Source organism: Sylvia atricapilla, chromosome Z, assembly GCF_009819655.1.
Source record: "Sylvia atricapilla isolate bSylAtr1 chromosome Z, bSylAtr1.pri, whole genome shotgun sequence".
Classification (NCBI taxonomy): Eukaryota; Metazoa; Chordata; class Aves; order Passeriformes; family Sylviidae; genus Sylvia; species Sylvia atricapilla.
The window spans coordinates 79085527-79102729 of record NC_089174.1 but is presented as its reverse complement, the minus strand read 5'-3'; the positions used below and the strand labels follow the sequence as shown (position 1 = coordinate 79102729).

Here is a 17203-nt window from a genome sequence, read left to right as displayed (position 1 = left end):
AACTTAGTCACTGATCAAAGAATTAACTGCCTAAAAAAGAGAAAATCTGAATTTATTATATTTGAAAGAGTGGTATACATTTAAGTGCGTTGGGTAGCTACTGTTAGTTCTAATTAGAATTTCCAGAACTTGAGATACACCTCTGAATCAATATGTATAATAAAGATGTATAACACAACATAGCATAACGTAGCATAACGTGGCTGATACTTTATAGAAACTTAAGACACCCTTTATCATTTCCACAACGAAACAACGTGGGGGGAAAAAAGCCATAAATATCCAAAGGTATCGCTCTTAGAAGGAACATCATTACATTCAGCGAGAAATTATAACAAAATTAAGGACGCAAAACATAATCGGGAATTGAGGAAATTAAATTAAACGCTCCGACGACTACTCTGTGCTAGACAGCACGCCTCGTGCTTTGACTCTGGCAGCGCCAAAGAAGTAACTTTAACCAAACCAGCCCACCACAGCAACAACGACCTTCCCACCCTCAATCACCATCACCACCACCACGACCATGCCCAAGTTCGTGTTCCTCTCGCCTGTCCCCTCATAACCCTACAACATATAACTTCTCCAGGATTTCACCCTGGCAGCCTCACCTTCCCGTTGGTGGGCGGCTCCTGGATGTATATGTTGCTCATGGTAGGGAAAGGACCGGCCGGGCCGGCGAACCCTCCGCAGCAGGCGACGCTGGACTCCGATTCACCTCCAACACTTCCTACCGCCTCGAGCCGCCCGCCATCTTGGACGCCTGTATGCAGCCGAGGGAAGGGGGAATGAAGTTGAACAAGCCGGGAGAAAGGATGAAGGAATGAGTCCCTCGGCCTCCGTCTCCCCGAGATTCAATGAGAAAAGAAATATCTTGGGAAAGATCCGCAGGTTTCTACACACATCTGCAGTCTCCCACCACGTGTCCCGCACTAGGGGTGCTGAGGCCCCCTGCCTTTCCTGGGAGTGGTACGGTCCGGTAGTGCGCCCGGCAAAACCTTCCGGCGGGGGGGAGACGTCGCTGCGCGTGTGGGCGGGTTCCGGTCCGGAGAGAGCGGCGGGATGGCGCTGCCGGGTGAGGGGCTCCCGCCTGGGACCGCGGCGAGGCAGCGGCAGCGCCGGCGGGCTCCGGCCGGCAGCCTGGGCTCGGGAACGAGCGGCGGGGCCAGCGTGGACCATTGCGCGGGGAGGGCCGTGCGCGGCACTGGGAAGCGTGCGGGGGGCGGTGGGCGCTGCGCCGGTCCGGAGATGGAGATGGGCCCGGGACCGCGCCGGGCAGGGGCAGCGCAGGGGCTCCGCGGGCTCGTCCTCTTGGGGCTGCGGGGCCTCTTCCCGAGCTTCTGGGTGACCCAGCGCCGCGCTCCCCTTGCCTCCTCTGAGGCTGGAGCTCAAGAGCGGTGCTTGTCAGACTTGGCTTTTCTCCTCCACCGTCGTCCTGGATTAACGCTTGTGTCCCAGTCCCAGTGGATTGCTCTTGTGAGACAGGGCAGGCAGAAACACCTGGGCAGGGTGTTCGGGTCTGCGCTGGCCCAGCACGAATCGCTGTTGCTTTGTAGTGTTTGCTTGCCCTGAGAAACGGGGAGTGTTCGGTTCGAGAGCAGCTGGACAGGCCTGAGCTTGGGTGAGCTGCTTCTCTGATGAACAGAAGGCCTTCATAGCCTTGTTCCCATTCCAGAAGGGGTTTTTGAGGAAGGCTTGTTTGCGTTCAAAGGTTTCCAAAGCCTTTCTGTTCAATCTTATGCTCTACTGAATGAATGAAGTCCTTAGTTGAGTGCCGCTTGTTAATTGTCTTGAGAATTAAGATATGGGAAGAAGGAGTGAGGAAGGAAACTTCTTGCAGTTTGGTTGCTTTTAGTCATCTAAAATTTCATCCAGTCTAACCCTTTGCCTCTAACATTATTATTTAAAGTAAAAAACAATAATAAAATTTCAGTCCTAGGAATTTGGTGGGATTACTTGATGACAGTATTTACATTCCAAAAAGATAGTCACAGAACAGGTACCTGAACACTGCTGACATTGAAGGGGATATGTAATACTAAGGCTTTGGGATCTGCAGAAAATCATCTGTTATAATGGAATGTATGGATCTTTGTTGCTTGGCTTTCCAATACTCTTTGAGTATGGGTTCATGCCTGAGTATTGTACGCCTGAGTTGTCCAAGTTTCCAAGGTAGTTTTTTTCAACCTGTGGTTTAAAGGTTTCTGTTATTTTTGGGTAGAATTTTCTAAAGATGGTGCTTGTTTCCATAAATCATAGTTTAAATTAATGAGGCCAATGTACTCCATTTCTAATAGAATATGACTAAAGCTGCTGGGGTTTTTCTGCTTTGTTCAGTTGGGAGATAGAATGGCATCCTTTGATTTTGGGAATTCAGTTGTCACTTTCATTACCAAAGGCTTAAATGATTAAAATTAAGATTGATCTGTTGGAGGGTGAGGCAAATCCCTGGTGCTTCTCTGAATTATGTCCTACTGTGTCTGTTATAACTTAACTGTTGTCTCACATGGGAGAAACACACACTTTCAATAACTAAAATTTGCATTATTCATGTCCTTGTTCCTGCTTAGAATCCAAACTTTTCTGTTACTGTCTTCACTTCCTTACACATTTGCTTTCTTGTGTTTGGTGTTATATTGTCTGGATTCAGAATAATTTAACTTTCTTTTTTTACTTTTTATTTCCTTCTTTCTTTTCAGGAGTGATTTTTTTGTTTGGTTTGGTCTTTTTAATTGCCTTGTAAAGATTAGTTCTTGTAATTAAAATATAAATCACTTCAGACTTTCCAGTGAATGCCTGTCTTGTACTGCTAGAATTTATATAGTGTGCTACACATCACTGGAATGTTAGATGTCTATTACTGTGTCCATACTCTAACTAAACGAGTGGAAAGGTCACAATAAATTAAATTAGGATTTGGCAGTAAATTATGTAAGACTAAATACTCTTTAGCAATTGAAACTAGTCAAATGTGTTCTGATAGATTACTGCACAGAAAAGTTGCCCTAGAAATGCAGTTTTTTAAGAGATTTTGCTGTACTTAATACTCATGAGGGATGATCACTTCTATCTCTGTATTGATGTTATCAGGCCACATTTGAAAGAAACTTGAAGGTTCTCTTTAACAACAGCTGATGGATGAAATTTTGTCTTTCAGGTGGAAACAAGGATAATATTAGAGCTGGATGCAAGAAGTGTGGCTACCGTAAGTCTGTAATAAGCAATATGAAGTTACAGTGTTTTCTTCAGTTTATTATGTTGGTTGGAACTGCCTTTTGAGGAGAGGGGGGAAAAAAAGGAAAGAAATATTCTCCCTTCTCACCCAAACATTTGTTAAATTACCATGTTAATTTTCTTTTATTTAGTTCATGTTCATTCTGTGGTTTCTCACACTTATCAATGCTCTTTGAGTTTCTCAGCCAAAAAAAAAAAAAAAAATTATGCTACTACATTCATACATACCACATTTCAATGCAATTACTTGAGAAACTTTGAATTGAAAGCACCTTCTTTGATATATACTGAGATGAGCACTTGTGCTTCTTCTGAGTCCTACTGCAGAGGCAGGCATTTCAGTCCAATCCAATTCACCAGAAAAAATAGTTTAAAATCTGTATAAATTTTTATGCTAAGAAAATATTATTCTGTGCATTCTGTACTTCAAGAAACACCTACCTTTATGGCTTGCAAGTTCTGCAGTTGGCATTTAGCTCATGCTTTGGATTATACACTGATTGTAAATGTCTGTGGCTACTTTCCTGATTAATGGAGACAGGTGTTAGTGAAGATTTTAAATTTTTAATCACTGACTCTTGTTTTTAGAACATTAGAGGAGTGGACACTTTCATACTGAATTGTCTTGAACTTTTAGCATAGTGAGTTAAGCTGTTTGGGTTTTTCATGAGCTTTAGGTTGAGTGACAGGAGAAAAGCTTGCTTCATTCTTTCACTTCAGGCTTTGCAACAAATTTTTGTCAATGAATTGCTTTGTGTATCTGTTCTTTCAAAAGCAGTGGATATAAATATAGATTTAGTGCTTTGTTTCTACCTGTAGCAAGTATCAGAAGCTTTCTGGAAGAGAAGGAAACTTGTAGTCAAATCACATGATCCGTGCTTAAATGTTCCTACAATCTCTGTCTTCAAGGTGTAGGTAGTTTAACATCATCCTTATTAACAACATTAGTTTATTTCAGTTACTGCTTGGATTACTGTGTCTCCCAGACCGTATCTTAATTTTTTTAAAATTTCACTTTATTATTTCAATGAGTGTATTCAGGACAAGGTTTCTAGCTGGTCATGATTATCAAGGTGTAACCTAGAAAACTAAAGATATTGGTCAGGCAGTAATTTAGTCAGTATTAAGTGCTGGTTGTTAAAGAATAATCTCATAAGCAAATAGGATTCTACAATTTTACTAAAGGAAGTTAAGCAATGCAACACTTCCTGTAGTTTTTAAAATATTTCATGCTATGTTTTTAGGTAAATTCTTAAGGGTGTATCTAAGACCATTAAAAAATAGAAACTAAAGTTGAAACAAATCTTGAAATTAGCAGGATAGGAGAGGGACCATAAAGCACTATTTAATGGAAGAGCATTGCATAACCTATCAAAGTTCTTGCAGACTTTTTCAAAGTAAGGTTTCTCCTGCCCCTTTCACAGATCACAGCCTACCTTTTTTGCTTTCACTTCTCAGAACTGAAAAACACAAAAATCAATGTTCTTTAGTTTTTGATGTTTTTTGGTAAACTGCAATTTTTCTTTCTGTATATTTATTTTGTTCAGCTGGTCACCTGACATTTGAATGTCGAAACTTCCTCCGAGTAGATCCACAGAGAGATATTGTTTTAGATGTTAGCAGCACTAGCAGTGAAGACAGCGAGGAAGAGGAACTACAGAGATTACAAGCCATGCGTGAAAAAAAGAGTAAGGTGTTTTTTGTGGGTTTTGGATAATAGTCTTCTGACGTGCAGGGACTCTCATTTTATCCTTTTTGATAACTACTTTTAGTTCTTTTAGCCTGTGATTTAAAAATAGGTCTTTTATTTTATGTGTTCAGACTTCAGAGATTTGATACACCTACACTCAGTTTATGATTAATTCTTTCTATAGGAAGTTATTAATCTGTTTGGAACATCCCAAAAGGGTCTCCTAAATACAAGAGATTAATTGACCTTTACTAAGAAGCTGCTTAGAAGAAGTGACATGGATGTTCTGAGTTAATCTTCCGATTATGACATGTAGTTTAAACATCTTCTGACTAATGAGAAATGACACCTGAATTTCTCTCTGGTTTCTAAGTAGGATTTTGACTGGAACAGCTAGTAAAGTTGAATTCAGTCTTTCACATTTGGAGAAGTACTGTTCTGTATTTGGAAGGTCTGAGTATCAGCTCATTGTCAGAGTGAGAATAGATGAGTTGTTTATCAGATACTTGAGTTCATTTGAATTTGGACTCCAAAGAGCTTGTTCACCTAAGTAAGAAGGGGAGTTTGTTCCACCACAGCATGTTTTAAATGAATGAACATTCTTCTCCTCTGCCCTTCTGTTTTTCATTATGTTTTGTTCTGTTGCTCTCATATGCTCTGACGTTTAATTCCTATGGAAGATGCTATTTAGAAAGGAAAAGGGATAGATAGAACCCTTTAGTTGGCTGTACACTTCAAAATAAATGGATAGGCTATTTATCAAGAGTGCTGAGCTGATACTGCAATGGTACATTCTTGGAACAAGACTCTTTGGAAAAAATACTTACCACTTATTATGTATTTTTGAATTAAACGTTGGGTTTTTTAAGTCCTAAGCTGATTGAAGATAGATATCTGCAGGAAAAACAGCTGTTGACTTGATATTCTAATATTCCAGTTTACTATAATTTTTTTCACAAATGGTGGCTGCCACGTATATTGTAAGGAAACAGGTATCTGTCGCTTATCCAGGAAGAATTTCGCTGTTTTCTCATCTTCTCAAGATTTTGCACAGTTTTCTTAAAAAAATACTGTTTGTTCGCCCATTCTCATTCATGTTTTTTCATTGCTCCAAAGATAATTTGTTCTTTTATGTTGTACTAAATTCTTTCAAGTTCCACTCCATAAAATACAGACCAATAATTTGTATTTGTGGTAGCAAAGGAATAACTACACTAGCATTCAGACTTTATGGAAAGGTTCATAGGAATAAGATGAAATACTCAAAATTGACTTTCTTTTTTAAGGATAAATTATAAAGCCTGTATTTTCTTGCTAGCTAAATATTTGTTTATGTGGTGGATTTGCATTTTAGAGAGTTCAAAAGTACTTTTTGAACTAGTATAGAAAAATTTAATGTCAGAAATTTCATCTGTGTCATAAAACCATTGTTTTTAAGTGAAATGTGGAGTTACTATACCACACTGTAGAGCATTAGGGCAGGAGGCAGTCACAACCAGATGAGGGGTGACTCTTGTGCCAGTCTCTGCAGGCAGTACATTGACAATTAACTCTAATGTGTCTCACTTATGGCATTGCTGTTTGTGAAGCGTGAAATAGGGATGTGTGAAAGTAACCCAGGGAAGCCTAACAGAATACTATTTTTTTAATTTGTTCGAGTTTTCAGACTTGAGCAATAGTACGTTAAATATTAGAATTGTTAAAATAGAGAAGAACAAAAGTGTGTGAAAACTTGATGTAAACATATTGGAAAGGGTCTTTTTGCTGCATTTTACAGGCCTTCCTTCATTCTTAGTGCTTAGATCAATGTCAATACAATATAAGTTGTGTATAAAAGTCCTGCTGCTACTGCTGTATATTTCTGAAATTGCTGTACTAACCAGATTTTGGGGGAAGGAAAAGAAAGCCTTTTAACACGAATTTTGTAGTAACTTGACATTGCTATTAAAGCTACTTTTTTAATACTGATCTTAATTCAAACAAGTGTTTTGTAAACTTTAACTTTCTACCCATAGATTTAAATGAAGAGGAAGAAAAAAAGAAACAAAAAAGAAAAAGTAAAGAGAAAACAAAATTAAAAAGACCGAGGAAAAGGTAATCTTCACACACCTCTTTCCATTTCAAAACACAGCTTTAGAAATATTTTTTATATACTTGTGTTTTCTTAGGAAATACTGCTTCTATTGATGCAACTTTATTTGCAAGTAAATCGAGAACTGATTATTGGCAAGGTAATGGTAAAATAGTGGTAGTGTACAGGTTCTTAGATTAGTGGTGGAGTCACAGGCTTTGTGTCATGGAGTCAGGATCATAGAAGTCTTGAAAGCTGTAGCAAGCTGCAGGTCTGCAGACCAGTGAAATCAGAATTCCCCCTGACTGTCCAACTCCAGGCAAGCTGTGCTGGGAAGAGAACAACTCAGGAGGAATATGGGGTTGGTCCCCAGCCTAGCCAGGATGGAGAGGGCTGTCTGAGGTTCAGAGACTGTAGGGTCCTTTGTGTGCACACACCTGCAGGCACACACATGGGCTCTGAGTAACTCGGAGGCATTAAGAGGGAAACCTCTATAATATTGAACAGGTGTTGAGTTTTGTTGTACCTGTTAACGTAGAAACCTAAAAACAGTTCCAGAAGAAAGTGTCATAATACCCCAATGTACTGTGAATCTGAATTCTGGGCTGTGGACAGACTTGGTTTTTTGGGGTTTTTTTTGCCTTTTTTTTTAAGCGAGATTATAGGTGAGACTAGTATTTCATCATTAGGACAATAAGACAATATGCCATGAACTGCACTGAAAGGTATAAACTGTAAAATGTATCTGGAGACCACAAGATGTCCCTCAGAAGTAAAGAAACAGGATTTAATACCTGTTGTATTTGCATTTTTCCTTATTTAAATTGTTTAGCTTCCAGTTTTGAAGACAGCCCTTACACTTGTGAAGAAGTAGAACAGAAAAGAGTCAGTCTGGTTGTTGGTTTTCTTTACATTCAAGTAATAGTTAATCAAGTAAATATTAGCACAAAACCTGCCCTCTTTAGTATTAATGAATATTTAATAACTTTTATTGTCCTCATAATTCTTTTATGTATGTAATTACTCATCACTGCTGGTTAGATACAAATAGTGTGAACTGATAAACAGTTTATGAAAATTTTTTATGTTCTATCTTAGATTTTTCCATCAGGGACATATATCTGAGGGCATTAATTAGCATTGTTACTGATCATGTGGTATTTTAAAAGCAGAAGCTCTATCTTGTTGTCATACTTTATTTTTTGATGGCAAGTACTCTTGGTCTTTCTTTTGTCAAAGATGGAAAACCCACATAACTTGCCTATTCCATTATTTTTAAATCTGTATTATAAACATCCTGCTTTTCTGGCATGAAAGTCTTATTAGAAAAGTCATCATTTAAGTTAAACATGCAGACTCAGATATCATGAGCTTTCCAGTGGATGCTGCTGTACAAATTCTACACCAAACTGAACTTATGACATTATAAAAATACTGACACCCTAAATTATTATTGTGTTGTTTTCCTTTTTTAATTACATATTTATCTGGATTTTTTTTACTAGATCTTCCTCATCAAGTTCAGCAGAAGAGGATGAGCCAAAGTCAAAAAAACAAAAATCACACAAAAAAGAAAAGGAAAAGGGGAAAAAGCATAAATCTAAGAAAGGAAAGCATCATAAAAAGGAGAAAAAGAAGAGACGGAAGGAAAAAAGTTCATCTTCTAACAGTTCAGACAGTTCAAGTAGTGACTGACATGCTGGTCTATTTTTGTATTTGCTTCTGCAGAGAAGATGATTTTCCTTTCAGAGCAAGTTTATTTATCCTTTGCAATGCTGTTTTAAAATGGGATTTTTTTTTTTTTTGAGAAATCTATTTGCATACATCAGTGCTTCAAATTACTAGATGGACCATTTCTGAAAAAAAAAAATCTGTTTTTCTGTTTCATGTTTATTAGTACTAAACCATTCAACTAGTTCTTCACTCTTAGTTCAGTTGTGATTGTGTTTGTAATCCTTTACACAGTAGGATGTGGTAAATTTCAGTTTGCAAGCCTTTGTGTAGAAAGGTATGGACTTAAATATGCTTCATGTCAGAATGGTTACATCAAATTTGGAAATTCAAGTAAGATTTTCTATTACCCTTTAAATAAATGTATGTTTTACACATTTTCTGCTTACATACATTAATCAGCAAGTGCAAATATGATTCAGGTTCAGGTCCTGAAAAGGGAAGAATAAGCAGTGAGAAGCTAAAAAAGATTGATCCTTCAAAATTGTCTTTTAAAATTGATCTAGTCATAGACTGTGGAACATAATTACACATTGTTTTGGCAGGATCACTGTAAGCAAGCTGAAAATAAACAAAGCAAGCAAAAGCTATCAGTTTTTAAAGTCCTTTTTCCATGGGTTTTGTTCTTTTATGGTTATGGCCATGTCATCTTTGACATAGATGTAAAGGTTTGTGTATCAAAACGAGTTCTAGTATTAAACTTCCGCTATTTCTTCATTCCTGTCAGTTGTTACTAGTTTCAGTTTGCATTAATTACACTGTTGAAGGCTAACCCTGGCATAACTGCTGCTGTCCCACAGGCCCCAAATAGTGATTGTATCACTGCTACCCTGCTCCAAAGCTCTTGGAACACAAAGGTGATGCCAAGTACAAACCAGTGCCATTCCCTGTCAGCTTATCTCAGCCACAGAGTGAAATGCCTATTTCCAGAAAGAAAGACAAGAATAAAGCATGTGAGTCGTATGTGGGGTGGGTATGCCAAGTCCGTGGAGGAATGAAGAGTCAACAACCTCCATGTGCCTTACAATGAACTCTGAAATGCGAATCAGGCTCTGTCAATAGGCACCAGGAAACAAAAGCAGATACCTGGGTGTTTCCTTCAATCATCTTTCTCAGGTAGTGGAAGAAAAATGTGCACATTGGCAATCTAGCTGCTAAGCTGGGAAACAGTGCTGTAAAATGCTCCAAAGCCTGGAATAACTGAAATGCAGTTTTAATGAAGCTCTTGTTTCATGAATAGCCAGAGGAAATGCACCTTCACAGCACAAAAATGACAGCTTCAGCAATCTCTGCAACTTGTGATACACTGAGGAAAACCCTTCAGTCTCTTTCACAGCTTAGAACATACACATTTTTTCAGTGTGCCTAGAGTAATTGAAAGCTACTTTCAACATAAATATTTTCATATAACTTGTATTACCCTGTTTGAATACATATCAGATTAGGATGGCTTAACAATAATTCAGTATTTTTCTCTTTAGATTCTGGCAAAGTGATAGTGCAATACTTAGTAGTTTTCATGGTCTTTAGAGGCATTTTAACAATATACTTGCCATCTTCAGAAGTTTAAAATTATGAAGTCTTCTACCTGCTTACTAGCATCATTTTGCAGCATGAGGGAAGTGGTGTGTACATCAATGATTGCAATGTAATATTAGTTTCCTGTATTGATGCCATGTGGGGTTTGCCTTTTTTTTTTCTTGTATATGTTCCCTGTATTCTTCACACATATTTGTATCTCTGTCACCTATTGTATTAGTAGCTAGTTTTCCCAGTACTTTCCCATGGCCTTTCCCTAAACAGAAAGACAAATTCCAGAGCTCCAAGCCCTGGTGGCGGGTACAAGGCTCTCTACTGTCTTGATTCTTCCTGGGAACCAATGCCAAGAACAACTCTTTGAGATACAGTCTCATCAACAAAGTGGGGGCTCCAGAGAAGGTGCTTGACCTGGTGGGGAATTGCATCACCACTTGTCCTAATTTTTATCAATTATGCTAATTTCCTAATACCTATAAAAATGTACTCACACCTAGGGGGTGAGCTTTTGTGGACATCTTTCCATAACTGCTCCTGAAGGCCTTCAAATAAAGATCCCCTTTTATATTACCTCCTTACTAAAATTATCTCGAGTGTTATTTCCAAGCTGGCCAAAAAGGCCAATGTTACCACTGCAAGCTCTGCTACCACTGAAATTTGTATGAATATTACTTTAAGGATTTTGTCAGTTGGTAGTGTCAACTTGTGTTGTTTACAGGACTCTTTCTGAATATCTCCTGCAGTTTGATCAGGTACTTCCTCTGTTGTATTCTGAGCTCTCTTCAATGGTATTGTGTTCATTCTTGTGCACTCTGCAAGGGAGGATAAATGATGGACAAAGAAAACTCCTAGCCATGGGTATATAAGAGGCAGAACAAAAACAAAACTCTGTGATGCAGTAGTATTATGCAGCTCTACAACTGGAAGGTTTTGGTTTCTTTTTCCTTTCAAAAATAAGTCATAGTGAAGAATCATAAGCTCAGAATTTCAACAAGGCAATTCTAGATTAAAAAAAAAATTGCAGCATCTAGCTGCTTAGAATGAACTGAGTAACATTTACAGGCTTGTTCTTTAAGGACATGAAAGCTGCCGAGATAATGCATATTGAACTATTTACTGCTTTTGTAGCTGACAACAGGAAAGAATGTCATAGCTGCTGGACCCTCTGACAAGTATCATGAGTAATGAATCTGACATGGTGCTTGTTATCTGTTTCATGTAATAATCAGTTCTAGGAACTCCTGGGATGTATTTTTAGAAGATCATCTTTTGTAGCTCCTCACATCATCTCTTCCCAGACAAAAAAGGACACAGTCTCTGTGTATGCAAAACAGAATGTCAATCATCCCAAACTTTTACACTCAACTGATCATTCAGTTGTGCTCTGAAGTTTGCACAGCAGAGCCAGTGGTGAAGCTGTTAAAAGGTATTTTTGACATTGCCTTGTGTTGGGCAGCCAACCTATCCTTACCTTGTGAGAATTACCACACACCACACACTCTCTTGGGCAAACACACACTTGATGCCTCTAACTTCAATGCCTCTGCCCCAAGGCAATAGTACCTGAGAAAGGCATATAGAAATTCTAAGATGTAAATCACTATAAATAATTATAAGGATGAATAGAGAAAAACATTTCAAAAATGCTTCTGTAGTAAAAGTGCCAGAACATTCACACTGTTCACAACAAATTCTACTATGACAATCCATAAAGAACACGAAGTGAGAAAACAAGAGGTACACGAATAAAGAAAGCAAAGAAATTAGGGGAAAATATTTGAGAAAGATGACTGAAAGAACAGTTATCTAGAAAAGCAATGTTATAGTTTAAATAATAGCAATAAAGAAGAAAAGCCTGAAAAAGACTATTTAGTAGAATCCATTTAAACATCAGTAAGATGTATTCAGTTATTTACTGATTTCTGTGTAAACTGAGTATTTGTCCCACTGAGAAAGTGTACTGTGAAGGAGTGATTAATCCTTATTTATCTGTACTGTATATTTTGATGAGGCTTTAACCTAGTATAATAGTCAATGAAATATCCTGGCAGAATTTTGACTATCAGAGAAATTTAACGAAGAATAAAGTCAACCTGTAAGAAACACATTGTGTACCTGATTAATTGTCCAGGAGTAGATTTAGACTAAAAATTGGCAGACTTTGTTTTCATCAAAGATCTGCTGTCCCAGAAGAGCTGGAAACAACAACTGGAAGAGGGAGCTGAGGGAAGAGGGAACATATAATGGTTCAAATGAAGGTATGCCTGCATTAGACAGCAACAGACTGGACAAATAGAAACAGGTGCTCTCTTGGACCCATTTCTACTGGTACTTAATACATTTTTAAAAAATGGAAGTGAGAAAATACCACTCCAAGAAATTGTACAGATGACACAAAATAAGAGTAAAGGCTCAAAGTAGTGGTGAGATGGGGACTGGTAGTTCAAAACCAAGTGAGTTCAGGCAGGAAAATGTTTAAGACTGGCAACATAAGACTAGATCTGGGCAGAAGATTATGCACACACTGGGAACAGCCTAAATTGAAACAAAACACCACATTAGAGGGTACAACCACCAATTCAGGAGTAAAGGTGTACCTCTTGAAATGCAGATGGGACTATTTTTGTAAAACTGATACAGGAAAATAGAATCTCAGGCAAAGCAGTTTGAGATGAATTTGAGATGAATTATTCAGTTGTAGAACAGTTAAATGTCATTGTTACAGCTTATGCCACACAATGATCCTTATAAAATATGTCCTGCCCACCTGTATTTAGTACCAGTTCTTTTTGAAGCAGAAAAGGTTGGTTCTGCTGGAAAGGGTAAGTTTTCCTGCACATCAGTCAGTGCCTTCAAGGTTCTGTAACTTAAAATGGCCAAAAACTTCCCAAAATAATGCTAAAAATCTCTTCATTGACTGGAGTAATTTATGACTAACTATGAGCAGAACTAGGTTTTCTTGAGCTTCTCTTGCCTCTCTTTTCTTTTTAGATTCTCTTGTCTCTTGTCCACAAACCTGGACAACAGGCACAAAAACTCCTACAGAGGTAAGAAGGAATTTCACCATTACACAGACATAAGACCAAAAGGCACTTAGTGCTCCACTGTATATTTATTCCTCAGATGGGATAGAAGTTGGTTATTGTATTTCTCCCATTCTCTGACATAGATTTTCTAAGTTGTATTGGACATACATGGACTCATGATGCAAGTTAACATGCAGATTTTGCACGGTAGCTTCTCAATTTGGGTAAGTCAACATGCAACCTGCATGTGTTAGTGTGCTGTCTACTGCCATATGCTTGTATTTTGATTCTGCTCCAAAAAATTTACAGTGTATATAGATATTTCTTAGATTTTTTTTTTTTTACATGAAATATCTGTGAAAAATGGGTGCGAGCAATGGAAGGTGGCTATAAATAATCTGGTTTTGAAAAGCTGGAGCTGCAGAGCTGTGGTAAAAAAACAGTTGGTAAAACTTGACATATTTGGTGGGAGGAATTTTTACTTGCTTCCTATCCTGCAAAAGGATTATGGTGCCTTTAACTCATAACACTCAAAATGTTCAAACTCCAAGAAGGATTTAGAAAGCAAGTGCTGCTTTCCTCATTATTCTCCCTGAATGGTATGTTTCCATGCATTTGGGAATTTATTTTTTTTAATTAAACTAAACTATAGTAATTAAACTAAAATATAGTAATATCACTAACTTTTTCTTTTACTGACATCATGTTCTGGGGCTTAAAAATAAGTGTCTTTTCTTTCCCTTTGAATTAGTAAAAGATAATCCACTGCATTCCTATGTAAACCAATTTATTCTTTGACACATCTTCAATTCAGATTTGAGGACTTGGTTCATGTCACTATCTGTTAACTTCCATTCACCCTTGAGCACCAATATTGCTTAAATAGTCATAAAGCTTGGGAATTACAGCATGTGTCCAATTAGGATTAGCAGGAAGTATAATACAAAGATTTTAAGTAAGATGCTAGATTGCTTACAATTATAGAAAGGCTTCAAAACAAGCAAAGACTGCAATTTTAGTAGTTTTTAGCTGAGGAGGAAGAAACATCGCAGAAGTTTCCAGAATAGTAAAACATACAAGGATGCATACTATTGTACACTTCAATATATTGCAATCTCCAAGGGCTTTGAAGACAACATATCCAAGCCTATCACAGAATGTGCTGAAGTTAGGGAACTCATTGTGGTATGCCTGATGTCAAGAGGTTAATAACATTATTTAAAATGTCTATACATTTCTCTTACTAATGTATATTCCATTGTAATAACTGTGGTTATAACACAGAGATATGAGCTGTCATGTAAACTGGCATATGAAATTCCTTGTGATGGTATGTGGGCAGGTAATGAATTAGAGAAGGTCACTGCTTTATCTGCCCATCTGATTCTCTGTGTGTACCAATAACACAGGACTTTCAGAGAAATCTTGTGTGAAATTTAGTTTCCTCCTTTCTTTCTCATGGCATCACTGTACATTCAGTTTTGAATTCATACACTTCTTCTGGCATTAACGCCTGTTTTTTTCACTTACGCTGAACAAAAATTGATTGGTTAATTGTAACTACTTATCGGCTTTGCAGACAGTATTTTTAATAGCCACTAGACACCAGGAGTTGTTTTTCCTAAGTTTTAACAGTTGCAAAACATGGTGTATCTGTGGGGATGGAGTCATAGAGTGACTCTTCCGCTTTGAGACTTCTAATGAAAATATGTCAGTGCTTCCTGTTAGGGACAGCTCTGATTAGTGAGCACAAGGTTCATGGGAAATGTGCAGAAAACTTTAAAGAATAAACGCTGAAAAAACCACTGTGCTCTGGACTTCGATTCCATTCTTAAAAATGTTGTTTGCTCTCACAAGCACACAGTTCTGTGTGCAGGGATCTCCCCATTTCAGATGCTTAAAAATATGTATACCTAAGAACAGTTCACACATTGAAGTTAACCTTTTTTTGTGTTATTTAAAGAATATAGTCATGCATATTTTTTTTAACCTGTCTTTGTAAACATACTAGTTGAAATGGAAATATTGTCACAAATTTGTGTAGTACTCTGACAACAAAATCAGAAAAAATACATAGTCTGTCAATACAGCTAGAAACAAGACAACATTTAATTTAAATAAAAAACTTTATTAACAATGTAAAACGTTTAATATCTCACAGTTGGAGATAATTCTGGCATGCCTTGTAAGACCAATACTTACTGATATGCAGACACCATGCTTTGAATTCTACTGGCAACAAAATGGGTTGGCGTTGCGTCTTACATTGTTTATTTTAATGAACCTTCTTTTAATACATTTTTTTCCCCAAAGCTGGTAGATATACTATTGGCTTAAAAGGAAATCTGTTGCTTCTAAGTATTGTACAGTTTGTAGGTATTATGATTTCTCTGTATTTACAAGTCTTAACTATTTTCATATATGTTTTTTGTATCATAAATTAAGGTATTTTTCTATAAAGCTTTGAAGTTGAGATACAGTGGAAGACTAAATATAAATGACAGCACAAAAAGCAACTGGAGATTTTATACAAATTCTGTTACAATATTGTTTGAATGTCTTAGAACTTTAATAGTTTTGCTCTTATATAGTTTCCTATGCTTAAAGACTGTGAGAGAATGATCAAATGTTCTTCTCTTATGCTTAAAGACTGTTAGAGTATGATTTTAATATGATACTTGTAAGAGTACTGTACTATGCACAAACTTTAACCTGCAGCTCAAACAATTAAAAAAAACCCTCTAAAATGATCTATGAACCATAATTCATGTGTCTTCTTTGAGTGATTGAAAGTAAGCATGCAAAAGATACTTTAAAAAGTTTTAAATATGCTAGATCTATTCCACAGCCATTTTTTGATCACCATAATTTGAAAGTATTAAAACCCTTATTTGAAAGGGGGGACAGAGCAGAACACAAAAACGAATAGCCTAGTGTAGAAAATATACTCTATAATCAAGATTAGCCACTTTCATCTTTTCACTAGTCAAATAATAATGGTTTAATCAAAGTCATGATCTCCTTGGTGCTTCTGTGCTTAATCTTCTAACTTGAGACAAGACAACACAATCCAAAGAATCTTCGCTTCCGTCTTCTTACCAGTGGATATGGAGTCAAGTTTAGGAGGCTGCTATCATCTGTGATGAAAAAACCCCACATTTTAACATCAGCATGTACACATGTGCACAGAAAAGAAATGGTATCATTTTTGTGTCCTAATAACACCTACATGATCACAGAATCACAGAATCATTTATGTTGCAAAAGATGTCGAAAATTGAGTCCAGCCTGATCAGCACCACATCGACCAGACCATGGCACTAAGGTTCAATCCTTTCTTCAATACCTCCACCACCTCCCTGGGCATTCATTCCAACACTTGGCAGCCCTTTCTGTAATGTGGTAGAACCCACAGAGCACAGAGAAATAATAACCTGAATTTTGCCTGTGAGAGTCTTATAATGCTAATTAACAGGATCTCCATAATAATTATGATTACCTGATCCTAGGGCATATCTGAGTTTTATAACTCTGGGATGCTTCCTATCCTGCTGCACAGGGGGTCAGTGATTTTCTGGTCAGCACTGAAGGGCAGTGTAGACACCAGGCAACAAAAAAGAATTCTGTATGCCTTTATCTCTATTCTGAATTCATTCTCTACACATTATATCCCCCCAAACTTGTCTTTCCCTTCCTTATTTCCAGCACACTCTTTTCTTCTAGACTAAGCCTGGACCTTCTATCACTCTTCCAGTCTTTACAATGGTTATGTCTGTATCACAAGTGATTAATTCCCTTTTTCCTTTCAACATAGCTTTCAATCAAGCTATCCTGCCACGAATTCTTACTTGTATAATGAATTCAATCATTCTATATTCATCTCTTAGCATATTATGATGAATGTTATGCTGCTTA

The 17203-nt window shown here is 37.4% G+C and overlaps 3 protein-coding genes across 3 annotated transcripts in view; 1 reads left to right on the top strand and 2 right to left on the bottom strand.

Moving 5' to 3' along the window:
* Positions 1-753, bottom strand: part of CWC27 (CWC27 spliceosome associated cyclophilin) — a 97413-nt gene extending 96660 nt beyond the window's left edge. The window contains exon 1 of the mRNA XM_066339760.1: positions 612-753. Within this exon, the coding sequence (XP_066195857.1) occupies positions 612-653 (42 nt within the window). The 5' untranslated portion in view covers positions 654-753. The remainder of the gene's footprint in view (positions 1-611) is intronic.
* A 261-nt stretch (positions 754-1014) lies between these two features.
* SREK1IP1 (SREK1 interacting protein 1) lies at positions 1015-9316 on the top strand. Its single transcript, XM_066339759.1, has 5 exons — positions 1015-1075; positions 3158-3205; positions 4782-4922; positions 6940-7018; positions 8501-9316. The coding sequence occupies exons 1-5, from the start codon at positions 1063-1065 to the stop codon at positions 8688-8690; spliced, it is 471 nt and encodes a 156-aa protein (XP_066195856.1). The 5' UTR covers positions 1015-1062; the 3' UTR covers positions 8691-9316.
* Positions 9317-15584: 6268 nt separating this feature from the next.
* The window catches only part of RGS7BP (regulator of G protein signaling 7 binding protein), a 34363-nt gene continuing 32744 nt past the window's right edge, over positions 15585-17203 (bottom strand). Inside the window, exon 6 of the mRNA XM_066338662.1 lies at positions 15585-16425. Coding sequence (XP_066194759.1) covers positions 16334-16425 — 92 coding nt within the window. The 3' untranslated portion in view covers positions 15585-16333. The remainder of the gene's footprint in view (positions 16426-17203) is intronic.